The 19,229-nt window shown below is 46.4% G+C and overlaps 1 protein-coding gene and 1 pseudogene across 2 annotated transcripts; one reads left to right on the forward strand and one right to left on the reverse strand.

Moving 5' to 3' along the window:
- The first annotated feature begins 1,296 nt into the window (after nt 1-1,296).
- On the forward strand, nt 1,297-18,819 carry LOC311116464 (ubiquitin-associated domain-containing protein 2-like). Its single transcript, XM_084191546.1, has 9 exons — nt 1,297-1,473; nt 1,856-1,980; nt 2,513-2,632; nt 3,074-3,180; nt 16,036-16,159; nt 16,241-16,288; nt 16,440-16,688; nt 17,314-17,553; nt 17,649-18,819. The coding sequence occupies exons 1-9, from the start codon at nt 1,443-1,445 to the stop codon at nt 17,760-17,762; spliced, it is 1,158 nt and encodes a 385-aa protein (XP_084047672.1). The 5' UTR covers nt 1,297-1,442; the 3' UTR covers nt 17,763-18,819.
- Nucleotides 5,545-17,975, reverse strand: LOC311116465 (G-protein coupled receptor 183-like; annotated as a pseudogene). Its single transcript has 4 exons — nt 17,923-17,975; nt 11,222-11,537; nt 6,758-7,347; nt 5,545-6,355 (listed from the first exon to the last, which is right to left on the reverse strand). The product of its transcript is annotated as a G-protein coupled receptor 183-like (transcript).
- Nucleotides 18,820-19,229: the final 410 nt, after the last annotated feature.

A 19,229-nucleotide genomic window follows, 5' to 3' on the forward strand; every position in this document is an offset into this window, starting at 1 on the left:
ATCTTTCCAGCAGTCATATTAAAGGCAACAGATGCATTAAGGCAGACATAATAATTCATCTGCAGAGCAATTAGTGGGACTGTCAGAGCTAGCGCTGCCTGTTGAAAATAACCAACCCCATTGTCATTAATTAAAGCATTTAATGTTCCACACGATCAGTCATGTCTTAAGAGTATAAACACATTAAATGCACTGAATGTCATTGATGTAAGTCTACATTTCAATTTACAGTTAAATTAATAACATGAAATAGCCTAAACACAGATATTCAATTCAATAACCACAAAGAGAAGACGTGTGGATTTGCAGGGAAAAGCATTTTGAGGTTGTGCTGATCTTTGACGCCCCTGATCTCAGTAGCTATGATTTGTGTAATCAATCCTGAACCCCAGATTCATCATTTCACAGAAGAAGACAACACGATAAGACATCTGGTGCTTACAAAGGGCAAAAGAAGAAGAAGAAGAACAGTGTATCCAGATAAAAACAGGGAGATCAAACACACTGAACACAAAGCCTGCCATTCAAAGCCTCTGTCTGTGCTGCCTCTCTATCTGTTGAGGGGCTCAGACGTTACGAGGGGAAGACATAAATGCTGACACAGAAACATCCCGCTCTGCGTCTGAGGAGGGTCTTAAGCTGTCAGAGGGTGCTTAGGAGAGCGCTAGTCTGGATAAAGAAACCATGCACTGTGCATTATCGCTTCAGGCTTCTGGAGGGAGGAGGGAACCTGCCAATGATAGTGTGTGTGTGTGTGTGTGTGTGTGTAGAAGTCCTCTTGTCTGATGAGGTTCATCTCAGTATGAATGAGTAATGTGTCCACTGTGCATTTTTCTCTTCTTCACAGGAACAACTGTCAAGGAGATGGCAACGGTTTGATCTTTATGCAGATAGTGGAGAAATGCTAGCTTCTGTTCAATACCCGCTGACATGTCTTTGGGAGGGTGAGTACAGGGAGTTGGTGATCAAAGAACATGTCAAGCCAAGCGTCAGAGTGTTTTTGTTGACTATGTTCAATAATAGAGGCCACTCAAAACCTTTCTTTGATCACTTGCTGCTGACTAGGACAGTATCCACCAAATGGATTAAATGAAATGAGGGCCAGTGAAGAAATACAATTACTTAAGTGATGCATTTGAATGCATGTTTTGTTATTGTGGCAATTACCTGTATAACCAGCTACAATAACGAGAGCCTTTACTGACCATTGATAGTGAAATACCGACCTCATGTGTCAATTTCCATTCAGTGCATCTCGAGATTTGCGTGTCTAAAACAACAATCTCGAGAGTTTTTGGACGAACTCGACCACCGTACTCGATACCCTTTCCCCTCTATTTCCCTACGACGAGTTTTTTTTCTTTCTAACTTTTAGCTAAATTTGTATCTTCAATTTTCAGTTCCTTTGCATAGACAGTCATTCTATCTTTTCGTTTTCCATCATGTTCACGACCACCGGTTCCCGAGGGCTCGGTAAGTACCAAACTAGTTGATTCGTGTCCGAGTGCTTTCGCTCGGTCCTTTCTCGCAGCTTTGCACTGTCATTCATTCTAGATTAATCTAACTATTTGGACGGATCACATCGACGATTCGAGCCTATACCATTTTTGTCATAATGTCTAATATTGCATGATATCTCTAGATACTTGTTTCATTTCATAAACGACGCTCAATGCTGGCTCAGTACTATAGTGACAGAAAGGTGCATGCGGTTGCCCCGCCCACATTTCCCATACAATATTCCCATACAGTAGCTACCAGGAACAAGGACTCTGTGCTGTAAGTTCTGATAGAGTATCAAATTGATTGTGCCCTACAGGTAGGTTGTTGATTGATTGGTTGCCTCCCCCCACAGATAAGGCCCCCCTGTCTAAAGGTCTCCTCCTGGTCCTCAGTGGTCTGACTGTCGTGCTAACCCTCCTGCCCCAGTACCATCACCTGTTCACCTACAGCCTACAGGCCATCACGCAGCAGCAACAGGTAGGGGAAGAGAGAGAGTGTGTGTCGTAATCCTCTTCTATCTCCTTTTGTGGGTATCAAATTGCCAAAGACGGTACAGTATGAAGATAGGCAGAAACTGCTTCTCCAATAGAAATCCCCGATCACGCTTGTAGGCGACGTTGGCTAGCTAAACTCATGCCCAGAAACACGTAATCGGCGCGACACGGCCATTAAAAGCCGAACTGCGCAAATTCAGGTCGTCAACTCAAAGGCACTCCTTCGATATAAAGTTGTTTTTGATTAAAATTATAACTTGTCAGTTTGTCACTTTCACGAGGTTGTAGTAATGACAGTTTCAGCTACTTGAGACGTTGGCTCGAATCTCGGTTTTGCGTTTAGATTTCTAGAAAATGAACAACTAAGGACACATTTTTAGGTCTGGTCTGCCAAGTCTGTTTCGCAAGCGTCCCCGGAAGTTTCGTTATGTTGCTCATCTGGGTTTAGAAACTCTGAGATGTTGCTCTCCTTCTGTGTGTGTACTGTGTAACAACCCTTTCTCCTCCTCTATAAGGTATGGCGGTTAGTGTGTGGCAGACTGATCTGTCTGGACCTAAAGGACACCTTCTGCAACAGTCTGCTAATCTACAACTTTCGCATCTTCGAGAGACGGTTTGGCAGCAGAAAGTTTGCTGTAAATTCAGTTCAACCTACCTTGTAAACCTATGTCAGACTCACTGGGCGTGTTCCAGGTGGTCTTTATTGCAGGCGTGCTGCACAGATTATCAGTTGTTTCATCAGATTATCATGATGATGATATGATTTTATGTTATGATGATGTCATTGTTTCATACTATAACATCCTGGTTCTTCCTGTAGTCCTAACTGTAACATCCTGGTTCTTCCTGTAGTCCTAACTGTAACATCCTGGTTCTTCCTGTAGTCCTAACTGTAACATCCTGATTCTTCCTGTAGTCCTAACTGTAACATCCTGGTTCTTCCTGTAGTCCTAACTGTAACATCCTGGTTCTTCCTGTAGTCCTAACTGTAATATCCTGGTTCTTCCTGTAGTCCTTACTGTAATATCCTGGTTCTTCCTGTAGTCCTAATTGTAACATCCTGGTTCTTCCTGTAGTCCTTCCTGTTTGGGACGTGGGTCCTCACTGCACTGATGGACTTCCTGCTAGCCGAAGCATTTCACTACCTGTTTGACTACCAGGTGGCTGAGCTGCCTGCCGGACTGTGAGTACCTCTATCTTCACACATGTTTTTCACAACTGTATTTCACACCTGTCCTTAACACCTGTCTTTCACACCTGAGCTCAAGCCCAAAATCAACCCCTTACTCCTATGCACTTATTTCCTTGAAGTGTGAACTTGTTCATTGAAGGTGTAACTTTGTGTTAACACCACTAGAGAGCAGAGATCAATGAGGGGGTCAATGTGCTGCAGCTACTTACAAACAAGCTATAGGCCTACATCCTGTATGAAAACAACATCACACTTTGAAAAACCAGGAAGTACTGGAACTTGTTGGCCTTTTACCTTTTATGGAAGTGAGATGTTTGTGTCGTTAGTTTCACACCTGGCAAACCTAGGCCTACATCAGACCTAGGTGAAATAAAACAGTCACACTGAAATATAATGGTTTAATTATAATATAATAATAATATGCCATTTAGCAGACGCTTTTATCCAAAGCGACTTACAGTCGTGCGTGCATACATTTTTGTGTATGGGTGGTCCCGGGGATCGAACCCACTACCTTTGCGTTACAAGCGCTGTGCTCTACCAGCTGAGCTACAGAGGACCACAGGGAATTAGCTGAGCTAATTCCACTTCATACAGCAGTTAAAAAGAAAGTATTTGAAGTGAAAACTATTCAAAATGAAAAGCATAAATATCTATACAAAGTTCAATGTGCCGGAAATGTTCAAGATGAATCAGTACAGGTAAGATTGTATCTTTTCACTTGTGCGACAACTGCATATGGCATCCTGCTCCGTAGGCAGCCCTTTTAGTTAACCTTGATGTAACGGCGGTGCTGTCTTTAGGTTGTTTTCTTGTGGTTATGGAACCTTGATTTCCATCTTTCTCACATTAGTTCTGAAAGTGAACAAGGAAGTAAAACGAAAACAAGCATATCTTATTGGACAAGTTATTGTAGTCCCTCCCCGTTTCAGTTCCTTTCTCTTCTGTTTGGTTCCTAGTGAATACAACCCAGGACTAGGAAGTGTGTCTAGACTAGTGGTTCTGTTTGTCTGGCCTAGTAGGGGTCATCTCAAGGTCCAGGACCAGGACAGGCTCTGGGGCTACTCAGCTAGATATGGCTCCTGTCTTTGGGGTAGTTGGTTGGATATGGCTCCTGTCTTTGGGGTAGTTGGTTGGATATAGCTCCTGTCTCAGGGGTTGGTTGGATAACATGCTGACCACACCTCTTGCATTGCGTGCGCGAGAGTTGCAGAATAAATGTACACATACATGTTATTCAATCATTGCACCCACACTGCTCGCGCGCGTCTGCGTATCCAGGCGCTAAAATAGAACTTGGTTCTATTTGTGACGCTTGACGCGCTGCAAGTCCCGCTTCGCCCATCTCCTCATTGGTTTTTAGGAGCATATACCCACGTTATAACCACGTGGGTGATTGAAAGATTAATTAAGGTCCACATTCCAGTCCAGTTGGTGGTGGTAATGCACCTTAAAGTTGGTTGCCAACCGCCATATAAAGTCCAAAGAAGAAGAAGAAGAAGCCTGAAGGAGGAGAGATTACTAGAAACAAACTGGGTTTACCCTTTTATCTGTGGAATAGTTGTTGGAGTAGAGGACCTTGTGCATTTCAGGTAAAATAACAACCCAATGTTTATATACCGGGACAAATTAGCTAGCAACAGCAAGCTAGCTGACTAAATTGCCATAAATGTTTAATGTTTTCAACCTGTCCCCAAATTAATATAGTTGGTTCAGAGTTCGTTTTGATATTTCAACCTGCATGTCCTGATCGCGTCTGGTGTGGGGGGACAAAATCAACATGCACGTCCTGATCGCGTCTGGTGTGGGGGGACAAAATCAACCTGCACGTCCTGATCGCGTCTGGTGTTGGGGGACAAAATCAACCTGCACGTCCTGATCGCGTCTGGTGTGGGGGGACAAAATCAACCTGCACGTCCTGATCGCGTCTGGTGTGGGGGGACAAAATCAACCTGCACGTCCTGATCGCGTCTGGTGTGGGGGGACAAAATCAACCTGCATGTCCTGATCGCGTCTGGTGTTGGGGGACAAAATCAACATGCACCTCCTGATCGCGTCTGGTGTGGGGGGACAAAATCAACCTGCACGTCCTGATCGCGTCTGGTGTTGGGGGACAAAATCAACATGCACCTCCTGATCGCGTCTGGTGTGGGGGGACAAAATCAACATGCATGCACGCGATGGCAGACACACGCACGCGAAAGGTCTGACATGTTAGGCTCCTGTCTCAGGGGCAGTTGGTTGGATATGGCTCCTGTCTCAGGGGCAGTTGGTTGGATATGGCTCCTGTCTCAGGGGCAGTTGGTTGGATATGGCTCCTGTCTCAGGGGCAGTTGGTTGGATATGGCTCCTGTCTCAGGGGCAGTTGGTTGGATATGGCTCCTGTCTCAGGGGCAGTTGGTTGGATATGGCTCCTGTCTTTGTGGTGGTTGGATATGACTTCTGTCTTTGTGGTAGTTGGTTGGATATGGCTCCTGTCTTTGTGGTAGTTGGTTGGATATGGCTCCTGTCTTTGTGGTAGTTGGTTGGATGTGGCTCCTGTCTCAGGGGTAGTTGGTTGGATATGGCTCCTGTCTCAGGAGTAGTTGGTTGGATGTGGCTCCTGTCTTTGTGGTAGTTGGTTGGATGTGGCTCCTGTCTTTGTGGTAGTTGGTTGGATGTGGCTCCTGTCTTTGTGGTAGTTGGTTGGATGTGGCTCCTGTCTTTGTGGTAGTTGGTTGGATGTGGCTCCTGTCTTTGTGGTAGTTGGTTGGATGTGGCTCCTGTCTTTGTGGTAGTTGGTTGGATGTGGCTCCTGTCTTTGTGGTAGTTGGTTGGATGTGGCTCCTGTCTTTGTGGTAGTTGGTTGGATGTGGCACCTGTCTCAGTCTCTGACTCTGGCTCCTGTCTCAGTCTCTGGCCCAGTAATGATATTGGTAGCATCATCTAAAGCAACAGGACTAGCTGTGCGGCTACCCAGCCTCATCCTGCTCCTCCCAACCTGGGTCTCCCCCCGTGTGAAGGAGGTGTCCTCCCCGATTCGGACCACGCTGGAGAAGGAGGCACTGACCTGAACCCTCAACAACTTCAACACCCTCCTCTTGTAGCCCTTACAGGCGAAGAAATAGACAAAGGGGTCCAGGCAGCAGTTGAGGTTCATGAGACACACAGTGAAGTGTAGAGACATCTGGAGGGAGGGGAGGGGGAGGAGGAGGGGAGAGAGAGATTAGTGGAGGTGGAGGAGTCGGTCACACGTGGATTGGAGATGGACAAACTAAAGGAGATGCATTGCACACACGCTTAAATACACAATTTCATGCTCAACACACACACAAAAAGACAGTGATATTAACAGATAGGCCTATGTCTGTGTGTGTGCGCACAACGAAGTGTGTGTCCATGGAGGCTGGTAGGAGGCGCTGTAGGAGGAAGGGCTCATTGTAATGACTGGAATGGAATGAATAGAACACGTCAAACAAATGGAAACCACATGTTTGACTCCGTTCCATTAATTCCATTCCAGCCATTACAATAAGCCCGTCCTCCTATAGCTCCTCCCACCAGCCTCTACTGGTGTGGAGATAACTACCTGAAAGGCCTGAAGCTCAGTGCAATCTGGTGTGTATCTCATCTTTCTGATCATATACTGCAGGATGTTGATGTGATAGGGACTGAAACACACTACAAACACCAACACCACCCCTGCTATCACCCCCATCGCCTTCTGGCTCCTCAATGACCTGTGACCTCGCCCACCGACCCCACTCCTCGCCGCCAACCGCAGCTTCCATAGCAACACCAAGTAGCAACACAGGATGGTCGCAACGGGAACGCCATATCCCATGACGACGGCTCCAATGAGGACGTAGGGGAGTCCCTCCACGGCCCCGTTCTCGAAGTTGGGGTACTCCATGCAGGTGGTGGTCCCATCCGGCTCGGCCCGGGTCATGGTCATGGAGAGGAGTGGTAACGTCTGGACCAGGACTAGAACCCACACCCCTAGGCAGACGTAGCGGACCGTCCGGGCCCGGCAGAGCCTGGTGTAGCGTAGAGGGAGAACCACGGCTACGAAGCGGTCTATGGCCAGGCAGGTCATGAAGTTGACCCCTGCGTAGGTGTTGACGTAGAACAGAAGGGCAGTGACCCGACACAGGGTCTCCCCCAGGGGCCAGTGGAAACCTAGGGGCAGAGGCAGGGAGACTCAAAGATTACCAAGAGAGGTTAGTCCACTTCTGGAACATAACAAGAGGCCAGGGCTACAGGGATCTGGGTGGACCTGTCTCTCAGAAAAAATGTCTGCGTTGACATTATTCACCTAAATTTAAAAACATACAGTGCCTTCAGAAAGTATTCACACCCCTTTTTATTTTCCCCACATTTTTATTGTGTTACAGCCTGAATTCAAAATGGATTAAATTTAGATTTTGTGTCACTGTGGAATTTAGTTTGTAGACATTTTTTGAAATTAATAAAAAATGAAAAGCTGAAATGTCTTGAGTAAATTAGTTTCAACCCCTTTGCTATGGCAACCCTAAATAAGTTCAGGAGTAGAAATGTGCTTAACAAATCGCATAATAAGTTGCATGGACTCCTTCCATGTTCAATAACCAGGTGGCGAATCGCATCTCTGCATGTCTGGCAGACATATCAGACATGGCAGACATATCAGTATGGATGTCGGATCACCACCTCAAGCTGAACCCTGGCAAGACGGAGCTGCTCTTCCTCCCGGGGAAGGACTGCCCGTTCCATGATCTCGCCATCACGGTTGACAACTCCGTTGTGTCCTCCTCCCAGAGTGCGAAGAGCCTTGGCGTGATCCTGGACAACACCCTGTCGTTCTCCGCTAACATCAAGGCGGTGACCCGATCCTGCAGGTTCATGCTCTACAACATTCGGAGAGTACGACCCTGCCTTACACAGGAAGCGGCACAGGTCCTAATCCAGGCACTTGTCATCTCCCGTCTGGATTACTGCAACTCGCTGTTGGCTGGGCTCCCTGCCTGTGCCATTAAACCCCTACAACTCATCCAGAATGCCGCAGCCCGTCTGGTGTTCAACCTTCCCAAGTTCTCTCACGTCACCCCGCTCCTCCGCACACTCCACTGGCTTCCAGTTGAAGCTCGCATCTGTTACAAGACCATGGTGCTTGCCTATGGAGCTGTGAGGGGATCGGCACCTCTGTACCTTCAGGCTCTGATCAGTCCCTACACCCAAACGAGGGCATTGCGTTCATCCACCTCTGGCCTGCTGGCTCCCCTTCCTCTGCGGAAGCATAGTTCCCGCTCAGCCCAGTCAAAACTGTTCGCTGCTCTGGCACCCCAATGGTGGAACAAGCTCCCTCACGACGCCAGGACAGCGGAGTCACTCACCACCTTCCGGAGACATTTGAAACCCCACCTCTTTAAGGAATACCTAGGATAGGATAAAGTAATCCTTCTACTTCTAAAAAAATAAAAAATAAATAAAATAAAAAACATATTGTAAAGTGGTTATCCCACTGGCTATAGGGTGAATGCACCAATTTGTAAGTCGCTCTGGATAAGAGCGTCTGCTAAATGACGTAAATGTAATAATAGTGGTTAACATAATTTTTGAATGACTACCCCATCTCTGTACCCCACACACAATTATTTGTAAGGTCCCTCAATCGAGTAATACATATCAAGCACATATTCAACCACAAAGACCAGGGAAGTTTTTCAATGCCATTGAATATCCCTTTGAGCATGGTGAAGTTATTAATTACATTTTGGATAGTGTATCAATACACCCAGTGTATCAATACACCCAATCACTACAAAGATACAGGCATCCTTCCTAACTCAGTTGCCAGAGAGGAAGGAAACCGCTCAGGGATTTCACCCTGAGGCCAATGGTGATTTAAAAACAGTTAGAGTTGAATGGTTGTGATATGAGAACTGAGGATGGATCAAGAACATTGTAGTTACTCCACATTACAAACCTAAATTACAGATTGAAAAGAAGGAAGCCTGTACATATTACAAATATTCCAAAACATGCATCCTTTTTGCAACAAGGCACTTAAGTAATAATACAAAAAATGTGGCCAAAAATTTAACTTTATGTCCTGAATACAAAGCGTTATGTTTGGGGAAAATCCAACACAACACATCACTGAGTACCACTCTTCATATTTTCAAGCATGGTGGTTGCCCCATCATGTTATGGGTATTCTTGTCATCGGCAAGGACTAGGGAGTATTTTGGGATAAAAAGAAATGGAAGAGCTAAGCACAGGCAAAATCCTAGAGGAAAACTTAGTTCAGTCTGCTTTCCAACAGACACTGGGAGATTAATTCACCTTTCAGCAGGACAATAACCGAAAAGACAAGGCCAAATCTACACTGAAGTTGGTTACCAAGACGACATTGAATGTTCCTGAGTGGCATAGTTACCATTTTGACTTAAATCAGCTTGAAAATCTATGGCAAGACTTGATAATGGCTGTCTATCAATGATCAACAATCAATTTGACAGACCTTGAAGAATTTTAAAAATAATAATCGGCAAATATTGTACAATCCAGGTGTGCAAAGCTCTTAGACTTACCCAGAAAGACTCACAGTTGTAATCGCCACCAAAGGTGATTCTACAAAGTATTGACTCGGGTGTGAATACTTATGCAAATGAGATATTTCTTCATTTTCAATATATTAGCAAACATTTCTACAAACATGTTTTCACTTTGTCATTATGGGGTATTGTGTGTAGATGGGTGGGGAAAAAATATTGAATCCATTTTGAATTCAGGCTGTAACACAAGAAAATGTGGAATAAGTCAAGGGGTGTGAATACTTTCTGCAGGCACTGTATCATTTCTATCTGCTTCTAGTTGTTTGTTTAAACTACTTCCAAACTATTTTTAAACGGATGTGGCCCACGGGCCGCCATTTGAGTATCACTGACCTAGGGCGTAGTAGTTGAGTATTACTGACAGTATCAGTGACCTAGAGCGTAGTAGTTGAGTATCACTGACAGTATCAGTGACCTAGGGCGTAGTAGTTGAGTATCACTGACAGTATCACTGACCTAGAGCGTAGTAGTTGAGTATCACTGACAGTATCAGTGACCTAGGGCGTAGTAGTTGAGTATCACTGACAGTATCACTGACCTAGAGCGTAGTAGTTGATTATCACTGACCTAGAGCGTAGTAGTTGAGTATCACTGACAGTATCAGTGACCTAGGGTGTAGTAGTTGAGTATCACTGACAGTATCACTGACCTAGGGTGTAGTAGTTGAGTATCACTGACAGTATCACTGACCTAGGGTGTAGTAGTTGAGTATCACTGACCTAGGGTGTAGTAGTTGAGTATCACTGACAGTATCAGTGACCTAGGGCGTAGTAGTTGAGTATCACTGACAGTATCACTGACCTAGGGTGTAGTAGTTGAGTATCACTGACAGTATCACTGACCTAGGGTGTAGTAGTTGAGTATCACTGACAGTATCACTGACCTAGGGTGTAGTAGTTGAGTATCACTGACAGTATCACTGACCTAGGGTGTAGTAGTTGATTATCACTGACAGTATCACTGACCTAGAGCGTAGTAGTTGAGTATCACTGACAGTATCACTGACCGAGGGCGTAGTAGTTGAGTATTACTGACAGTATTACTGACCTAGAGCGTAGTAGTTGAGTATCACTGACAGTATCACTGACCTAGAGCGTAGTAGTTGAGTATCACTGACAGTATCACTGACCTAGGGTGTAGTAGTTGAGGATCACTGACAGTATCACTGACCTAGGGTGTAGTAGTTGAGGATCACTGACAGTATCACTGACCTAGAGCGTAGTAGTTGAGTATCACTGACAGTATCACTGACCTAGGGTGTAGTAGTTGAGTATCACTGACAGTATCACTGACCTAGGGTGTAGTAGTTGAGTATCACTGACAGTATCACTGACCTAGGGTGTAGTAGTTGAGTATCACTGACAGTATCACTGACCTAGGGTGTAGTAGTTGAGTATTACTGACAGTATCACTGACCTAGAGCGTAGTAGTTGAGTATCACTGACAGTATCACTGACCTAGAGCGTAGTAGGTTATCCTCAGCGGCAGGGCCAGGGTGAAGAGGACGTCGGAGGCGGCCAGGTTGGCAGAGTAGAGCGTGGTAGAGTTGATCTGGGCCAGGTTGGGTCTGATGATGTGTAGTGCCAGGGCGTTACCTAGGAGGCCGAGTATAAAGACCAGGGTGTAGTGGAGAGACATGAGGACGCGGGCGACGGGCCGGTGGTCGTACAGGTTGGTGCAGAACAGGGGGGAGGTGGTGTTGGAGTGAAGGTTCAGGGTGGAGTTCACACCCTCAGACCACGACATGATGGTTAGTAACAGGAAGTGTAAAATCTGAAGCACAGCAAATAAGGGTTTGGGTGAAGATAGGCGTACCTCGCAAGATTGAGGACACTTGCAGTAGTTTTAAAATCAACTAACCAAATCAGAACAATGCTCCATTTGTCACACATCATTTGGTCTGTAACACTTATGAACACATGCAATAATTGCAAACCAAAATATACCCACAATTTGTGGGGTAAATTCACTTTCCTGTGAAAAAGATCTACGCTCATACTTGTGTAAACTACATACTGTATAATACTGTATCATACCTGTGTAAACTACATACCGTATCACACTATCATACCTTGTGCCTTGCAAAAGTATTCATCCCCCTTGGTGTTTTTCCTATTTTGTTGCATTACAACCTGTAATTTAAATTGATTTTTATTTGGATTTCATGTAATGGACATACACAAAATAGTCCAAATTGGTGAAGTGAAATAAAAATAATTACTTGTTTAAAAAAATTATAGAAAATAAATAACGGAAAAGTGATGCGTGCATATGTATTCACCCCCTTTGCTATGAAGCCCCTAAATAAGATCTGGTGCAACCAATTACCTTCAGAAGTCACATAATTAGTTAAAGTCCACCTGTGCGCAATCTAAGTGTCACATGACCTGTATATGTCACATGATCTCAGTATATATACACCTGTTCTGAAAGGCCCCAGAGTCTGCAACACCACTAAGCAAGGGGCACCATCAAGCAAGCGGCACCATGAAGACCAAGGAGCTCTCCAAACAGGTCAGGGACAAAGTTGTGGAGAAGTACAGATCAGGGTTGGGTTATAAAAAAATATCCGAAACTTTGAACATCCCACGGAGCACCATTAAATCCATTATTAAAAAATTGAAAGAATATGGCACCACAACAAACCGTCCAAGAGGGGGCCGCCCACCAAAACGCACGGACCAGGCAAGGAGGGCATTAATCAGAGGCAACAAATAGACCAAAGATAACTCTGAAGGAGCTGTAAAGCTCCACAGCGGAGATTGGAGTATCTGTCCATAGGACCACTTTAAGCCGTACACTCCACAGAGCTGGGCTTTACGGAAGAGTGGCCAAAAAAAAGCCATTGCTTAAAGAAAAAAAATAAGCAAACACGTTTGGTGTTCACCAAAAGGCATGTGGGAGACTCCCCAAACATATGGAAGAAGGTACTCTGGTCAGATGAGACAAAAATTGAGCTTTTTGGCCATCAAGGAAAACGCTATGTCTGGCGCAAACCCAACACCTCTCATCACCCTGAGAACACCATCCCCACAGTGAAGCATGGTGGTGGCAGCATCATGCTGTGGGGATGTTATTCATCGGCAGGGACTGGGAAACTGGTCAGAATTGAAGGAATGATGGATGGTGCTAAATACAGGGAAATTCTTGAGGGAAACCTGTTTCAGTCTTCCAGAGATTTGAGACTCGGACGAAGGTTCACCTTCCAACAGGACAATGACCCTAAGCATACTGCTAAAGCAACACTCGAGTGGTTTAAGGGGAAACATTTAAATGTCTTGGAATGGCCTAGTCAAAGCCCAGACCTCAATCCAATTGAGAATCTGTGGTATGACTTAAAGATTGCTGTACACCAGTGAAACCCATCCAACTTGAAGGAGTTGGAGCAGTTTTGCCTTGAAGAATGGGAAAAAGTCTGAGTGGCTAGATGTGCCAAGCTTATAGAGACATACCCCAAGAGACTTGCAGCTGTAATTGCTGCAAAAGGTGTCTCTACAAAGTATTGACTTTGGGGGGGGGGGGGGGGGGGGGGGGGGAATAGTTATGCACGCTCAAGTTTTTTTTGTCTTATTTCTTGTTTGTTTCTATCTATCTCTATCAAACCTCTCTGAGCAGATCTAACATAAAGTCTCTATTTCTGATAGAGACTTAGAGGAAGTAACAGTGAATCCTTATCGACTAGCAGCTAACCTCAGAGCCCTCCCATTACGTTCCCACACACAAGGACACGCACGGTCCCCCACACACACGGTCCCCCATACCTGTGTAAACGACATACTGTATCATACCTGTATAAACGACATACTGTATCATACCTATGTAAACTACATACTGTATTATACTGTACTCACCAGATGGAAGAGCTCTTAATCTTCACTCCTCGGTTATGTTTCAGAAGAGCGGTTGGTCACCTATGCATTGAACAGACTCCAGGACCATGTATGAGGTCAGCCACAGAATTAAACTGAACAAGTATCAGATATATTTCCCTATTGCGTCAGCCACCTCAGTCAGCCACGGCCGACTATGCAGAAGTGTGCAGCTTCTGCCACAGCCAGTACCCAAAGTATACTGTTATCATTTCCTGCACAGCAACCAACCAACCCCTCCCTACATTTACTCTGTGTGTGTGAATAATAGAAACAAGAGGAAAGAGGAGGAAGGGTATTGGCCCCTTCATAACTAGGTTCTGGGAATGACCAGGGACCCCATGGTATGATAGTATCACCATACTTAGGAGCCGATTTAAAATATGTATTGAGATTCTTACGATTCTAAATGTATTATGATTTGATGCTGTGATTTTTTATGCCGAACGATGTTCCAATCATATTTCTCACCATATGTCTGCTGCAGAGGGACAAGAGTGAGCCATGAGAAAACAAGTTTTGATCAGTCATGGAAATAAAAGTACTGAAAACGAATTGGCTCCCTATTGAAAAAGAAGATGGAGAACAAGCTATGAAGGGAAAATACTGGAGTTTTGGTGCAGGTACTGCCAACTAGCACAAAAATTAAATGTAACTGTATTGATGTTTTTACCCCCATCTCTACCGTCATGATCCTCATTCTGACCCTTCAAATGTAGTTCATTAGAAATGAATCTAATCTCTACTTTAATACGAACTGTATTCATATCCTCAGGCTCTCACTATCACTATAAGTGGCGTGTGTGCGTGTGTGTACGGTACTTGAATGTGTTTTAGTGTCAAACATGGCCCGTATCAGATATGGCTCACAGTATCAGATATGGCTCACAGTATCAGATATGGCTCACAGTTTCAGATATGGCTCATCCTGTGATGCTCATCTCCATTCTGTGTGTGTGGGGGACCGTGCGTGTCCTTGTGTGTAGGGGACCGTGTGTGTCCTTGTGTGTGGGGGACCGTGTGTGTTCCTGTGTGTGGGGGACCGTGTGTGTCCTTCTGTGTGGGGGACCGTGTGTGTCCTTGTGTGTGGGGGACCGTGTGTGTTCCTGTGTGTGGGGGACCGTGTGTGTTCCTGTGTGTGGGGGACCGTGTGTGTTCCTGTGTGTGGGGGACCGTGTGTGTCCTTGTGTGTGGGGGACCGTGTGTGTCCTTGTGTGTGGGGGACCGTGCGTGTCCTTGTGTGTGGGGGACCGTGTGTGTTCCTGTGTGTGGGGGACCGTGTGTGTCCTTCTGTGTGGGGGACCGTGTGTGTCCTTGTGTGTGGGGGACCGTGTGTGTCCTTGTGTGTGGGGGACCGTGCGTGTCCGTGTGTGTGGGGGACCGTGTGTGTGGGGGACCATGTGTGTCCGTGTATGGGGGACCGTGCGTGTCCTTGTGTGTGGGGGACCGTGCGTGTCCTTGTGTGTGGGGGACCGTGCGTGTCCTTGTGTGTGGGGGACCGTGCGTGTCCGTGTGTGTGGGGGACCGTGTGTGTCCGTGTGTGTGGGGGACCGTGTGTGTGGGGGACCATGTGTGTCCGTGTATGGGGGACCGTGTGTGTGGGGGACTTTGCGTGTCCTTGTGTGTGGGGGACCGTGTGTGTTCCTGTGTGTGGGGGTCCGTGTGTGTCCTTCTGTGTGGGGGACCGTGTGTGTCCTTGTGTGTGGGGGACCGTGCGTGTCCTTGTGTGTGGGGGACCGTGCGTGTCCTTGTGTGTGGGGGACCGTGCGTGTCCTTGTGTGTGGGGGACCGTGCGTGTCCTTGTGTGTGGGGGACCGTGCGTGTTCCTGTGTGTGGGGGACCGTGTGTGTCCTTGTGTGTGGGGGACCGTGCGTGTCCTTGTGTGTGGGGGACCGTGCGTGTCCTTGTGTGTGGGGGACCTTGTGTGTGGGGGACCGTGTGTGTGTGGGGGACCGTGTGTGTGGGGGACCGTGCGTGTCCTTGTGTGTGGGGGACCGTGTGTGTGGGGGACCGTGCGTGTCCTTGTGTGTGGGGGACCGTGCGTGTCCTTGTGTGTGGGGGACCGTGCGTGTCCTTGTGTGTGGGGGACCGTGTGTGTGGGGGACCGTGCGTGTCCTTGTGTGTGGGGGACCGTGCGTGTCCGTGTGTGTGGGGGACCGTGCGTGTCCTTGTGTGTGGGGGACCGTGCGTGTCCTTGTGTGTGGGGGACCTTGTGTGTCCTTGTGTGTGGGAACGTAATGGGAGGGCTCTGAGGTTAGCTGCTAGTCGTTAAGGATTCACTGTTACTTCCTCTAAGTCTCTTTCAGAAATAGAGACTTTACATTATATCTGCTCAGAGAGGTTTGGTTTATGTGAACAGAACATTGTTTTAACCATCTCTCCCTCTCTCCTCCCCCCTCCAGGCTAGGACCAGTGTTCAGCCTGTTTGTACCTTTCTACTCCTCCATCCCCAAAGTTCCAGTCACTCAACTCCTGGGTCAGATCTCCATAACTAACAAGTCCTTGGTTTACATTGTAGGCCTGCAGGTATGTGGAGCTACATAGTGTTGATCATGGTGGGGGTCCGTGTTAGTCCAGTGGTTAATATGTCTCTGTGTTGTGTTTCAGCTCCTAACCTCCAGTCCATACATGTGGCTCGTTGCTCTTAGTGGACTGGTGAGTTCAAACCACACTGATCCTGTTGCATAGCAACCAGTATTACCCAACCATTATCTCAACCACAATCGCTTCTTCAGAAATCCTAAATACACACGCAACACACGCAACTCCACACATCTGAACCACATAGTGTGTTTGTTGCACTTAGATCTCTGGGAAGCTGTACCACAGTAATGCTCTGAGGGTGCAGCGGCTTCTCTTCCTGCCCCGGTGGCTGTCCCGTGTAGGGGCCTTCCTCCTAGAGCCCCTGTTCTCCGGGCTCCCGCCCCCCAATGACACCCCCCTGGGCATGGGGGCTACGCTGGACATCCAGAGACAGCAGAGAATGGACCTCCATGATCAACAGATGCTGCTGGCCCAGTTCAACCAGGCTAGGAGGAACCACAGACCGCCACAGGTATGGGCTGCAGATGTACACACACACATTACTAGACACACACACACAGCTACATAAAAACACCCTAATAGTTAAGCTGTGGGTGTTCAAGACAACTTGGAAAACAATGACCAGTGTTCATTCGATCGTCCTATTTCTCCTGACTAAATCTATGATGATAACGAGATGCCCCGAAAAATACGATAACTATTACAAATAGACATTCCATTATACATGACCCGCCTTCTGATCTGTTTTGGCCAATCAGAAGCATGCATGCCTTTGCAGAATATTTAATGCAGTCCTCTCATTGGCAGAATGAACGTCCTTCATTTGCGCAGGCTACTTGAGCTCATAGCCCTGCCTGCCTTTCCAACACACACATCTCCCGGCGGTCACTCTCTTTTGAACTGATGTGCAGGCAGGGCTCTTCTAAATTGTAAATGACCTTTATTCTGTACAGAAACAATAATGTTCATATTGGCCATTTTTGCATTGATCACATCCGAAGCTATATTTTGCTCCAACTTCTCCGACCTGAAGATCACTGACATCATGATTTTTCCTTGGCTGAGATCGTTTTTTTTTTGTTGAGTTCCCAGTTGTCTTGAACACACCATGATTGTCCCCTCTCTGTCCTTCCAAGGATGGCCTAATGAACTGGAACAGATTTTTCCCCTCGCTGAGACACAGAGGACAGAACCTTGCCCCAGAGCCACAACCACACCCCTCTCCACAGCAGCCACACCCCTCTTCACCGCTGCAGCCACATCCCTCTCCACAGCAGCCACACCCCACTCCACAGCAGCTCCACCCCACAGCTCCACCACTGCAGCTGGCGCCCACGGCTCCTCCCTTGGACAACACTCCTGTAGCCGAAGAACAGGTGAGCACTGTGTGTGTGTGTGTTTCTGCTCTTCTTTACCAGTTTCGTGTTAGCATTTCTCTGACGTTCCTGTGTGTTTATTTCTGTTTCCCTAGGTTGCCAGATTGATGGAGATGGGTTTCTCCAGAATAGATGCTCAGGATGCCCTCAGAGCGTCCAACAACGACATCAACGTGGCAACCAACTTTCTGCTGCAGCATTTAGGGTAGGGAGGAGTTGGAAAGATGTAGAACCTGAGAGAGGGAAGAGGGGACAGAATGTGGTCTTGGTCCGACCCAGTGAGCAGGGCCCTGGGGTTGGAGGTCAGGGTGACTGTGCTGCTCTGGAGCTCCAGAGGACTACACAGAGATTAACTCAACACAGACTTACACAGTTACTAGGAGGAAAGGAGAGAGGAGGACATTGGAATGCTGCTGCTGCTGTTTTCCACCGTGTTTCCTGAAGGGTGAAGAGGGCTGTCCACAGTGCTTCCTGGTAGTGGGTGCTCAGCCCTGTTCCAGATACTCTGGATACTCTGTCCTGTCACCGTGCTGCTGAGGGACAGAAGATGGAGGATCAGAAGGCTGCTATTCTCAGGGTTTGTTGCATCTAGTGTCTTCTCTATACTCTGGTTCATTAAGGCTTCCTCCACCTCACACACACCATCGCCCAGAAAACATACACGCACACACATGCTCGCCAGTCCCTCAAGGTTTTCTTTTGCGTCATTTGTCCATGGACAGTGATTACAGGAGTTTGTTTGATGACTTCTGCAAACACTCAGAATCAGAATTAATCTGAAGTCTTAAAGGGGTTTGAAATGAGGAGAATATACTAAATGATTTATGGAAACTGTCAATCTTGTATTCTCAATGAAAAACGTGTGCACATGTAATACTGAGTGTATGGCTTGTATGTATAGCTGCTCAGTGGCTACATTCTGGTTAACCACACTGTGGAATAAAATCATGCTGACAAGATATTAATGATGAAAATTACTGTTTCACAAGTTTTTTTTCCACAAAATCATTGAGGACATAACACTTTATTTATTGCATTCTTATTTACTTTTTGGTTTATGTGACTGACTGTATAAACTGAGGTGTGCTTGTTGTTTTGTTAACCTATGCCAGTGTGTGTTATTACGCGACAGATGACAAATTAACAAGATCCGCTTCCAACCACTGAAATATATGCAATGCACTCTGCTCTGCTGTGGTAACAGTGCTGTCCATACAGCGCTACAACAGTATAATGGTTAATGAATAAACCTACCTCTCACCTTCAGACGCTTTTCTGATTTTGTGCTTTATTTCACAGCATTACTCGTATTACATATTAATGCAATTAAATGTACCTTGATGCTTTTGAATGACTGCACTGACGAACATGGCAAATAATAGTTCCAGTTTTGAGAGATCAGTGTTACACCGCCATCTCCAGGTCATTGTTGGAAAAGGCACTTAATGCCAGAGCCTAAATTGTAAGGCGCTCTGCTTTTTGCTATGTTTGATTCTCAGCGGAATGATAAAACATGACAAGGCCGTTTTTATTCTCAACTTGTATCGGACAATATGTCTTATATTCAACACAAAGTGCTATTCTTTCAACAACAGCCGAGACAATTTTACCTCCAGAGTCCCATAATCCTCCACTGAAGAAAACATCCATGTAGACGCAGATGACGTGTCTGCTCT

Source organism: Coregonus lavaretus (genome assembly GCF_964263955.1).
Source record: "Coregonus lavaretus genome assembly, contig: HAP1_SCAFFOLD_2008, whole genome shotgun sequence".
NCBI classification, from domain to species: domain Eukaryota; kingdom Metazoa; phylum Chordata; class Actinopteri; order Salmoniformes; family Salmonidae; genus Coregonus; species Coregonus lavaretus.

Coding starts and splice junctions, on each gene's coding strand:
- LOC311116464 (XM_084191546.1), top strand. CDS start 1,443: ATGTTCACGACCACCGGTTCCCGAGGGCTCG. Junction 1,474..1,855: donor CACCGGTTCCCGAGGGCTCG/GTAAGTACCAAA, acceptor CTCCCCCCACAG/ATAAGGCCCCCCTGTCTAAA. Junction 17,554..17,648: donor CTCCTGTAGCCGAAGAACAG/GTGAGCACTGTG, acceptor CTGTTTCCCTAG/GTTGCCAGATTGATGGAGAT.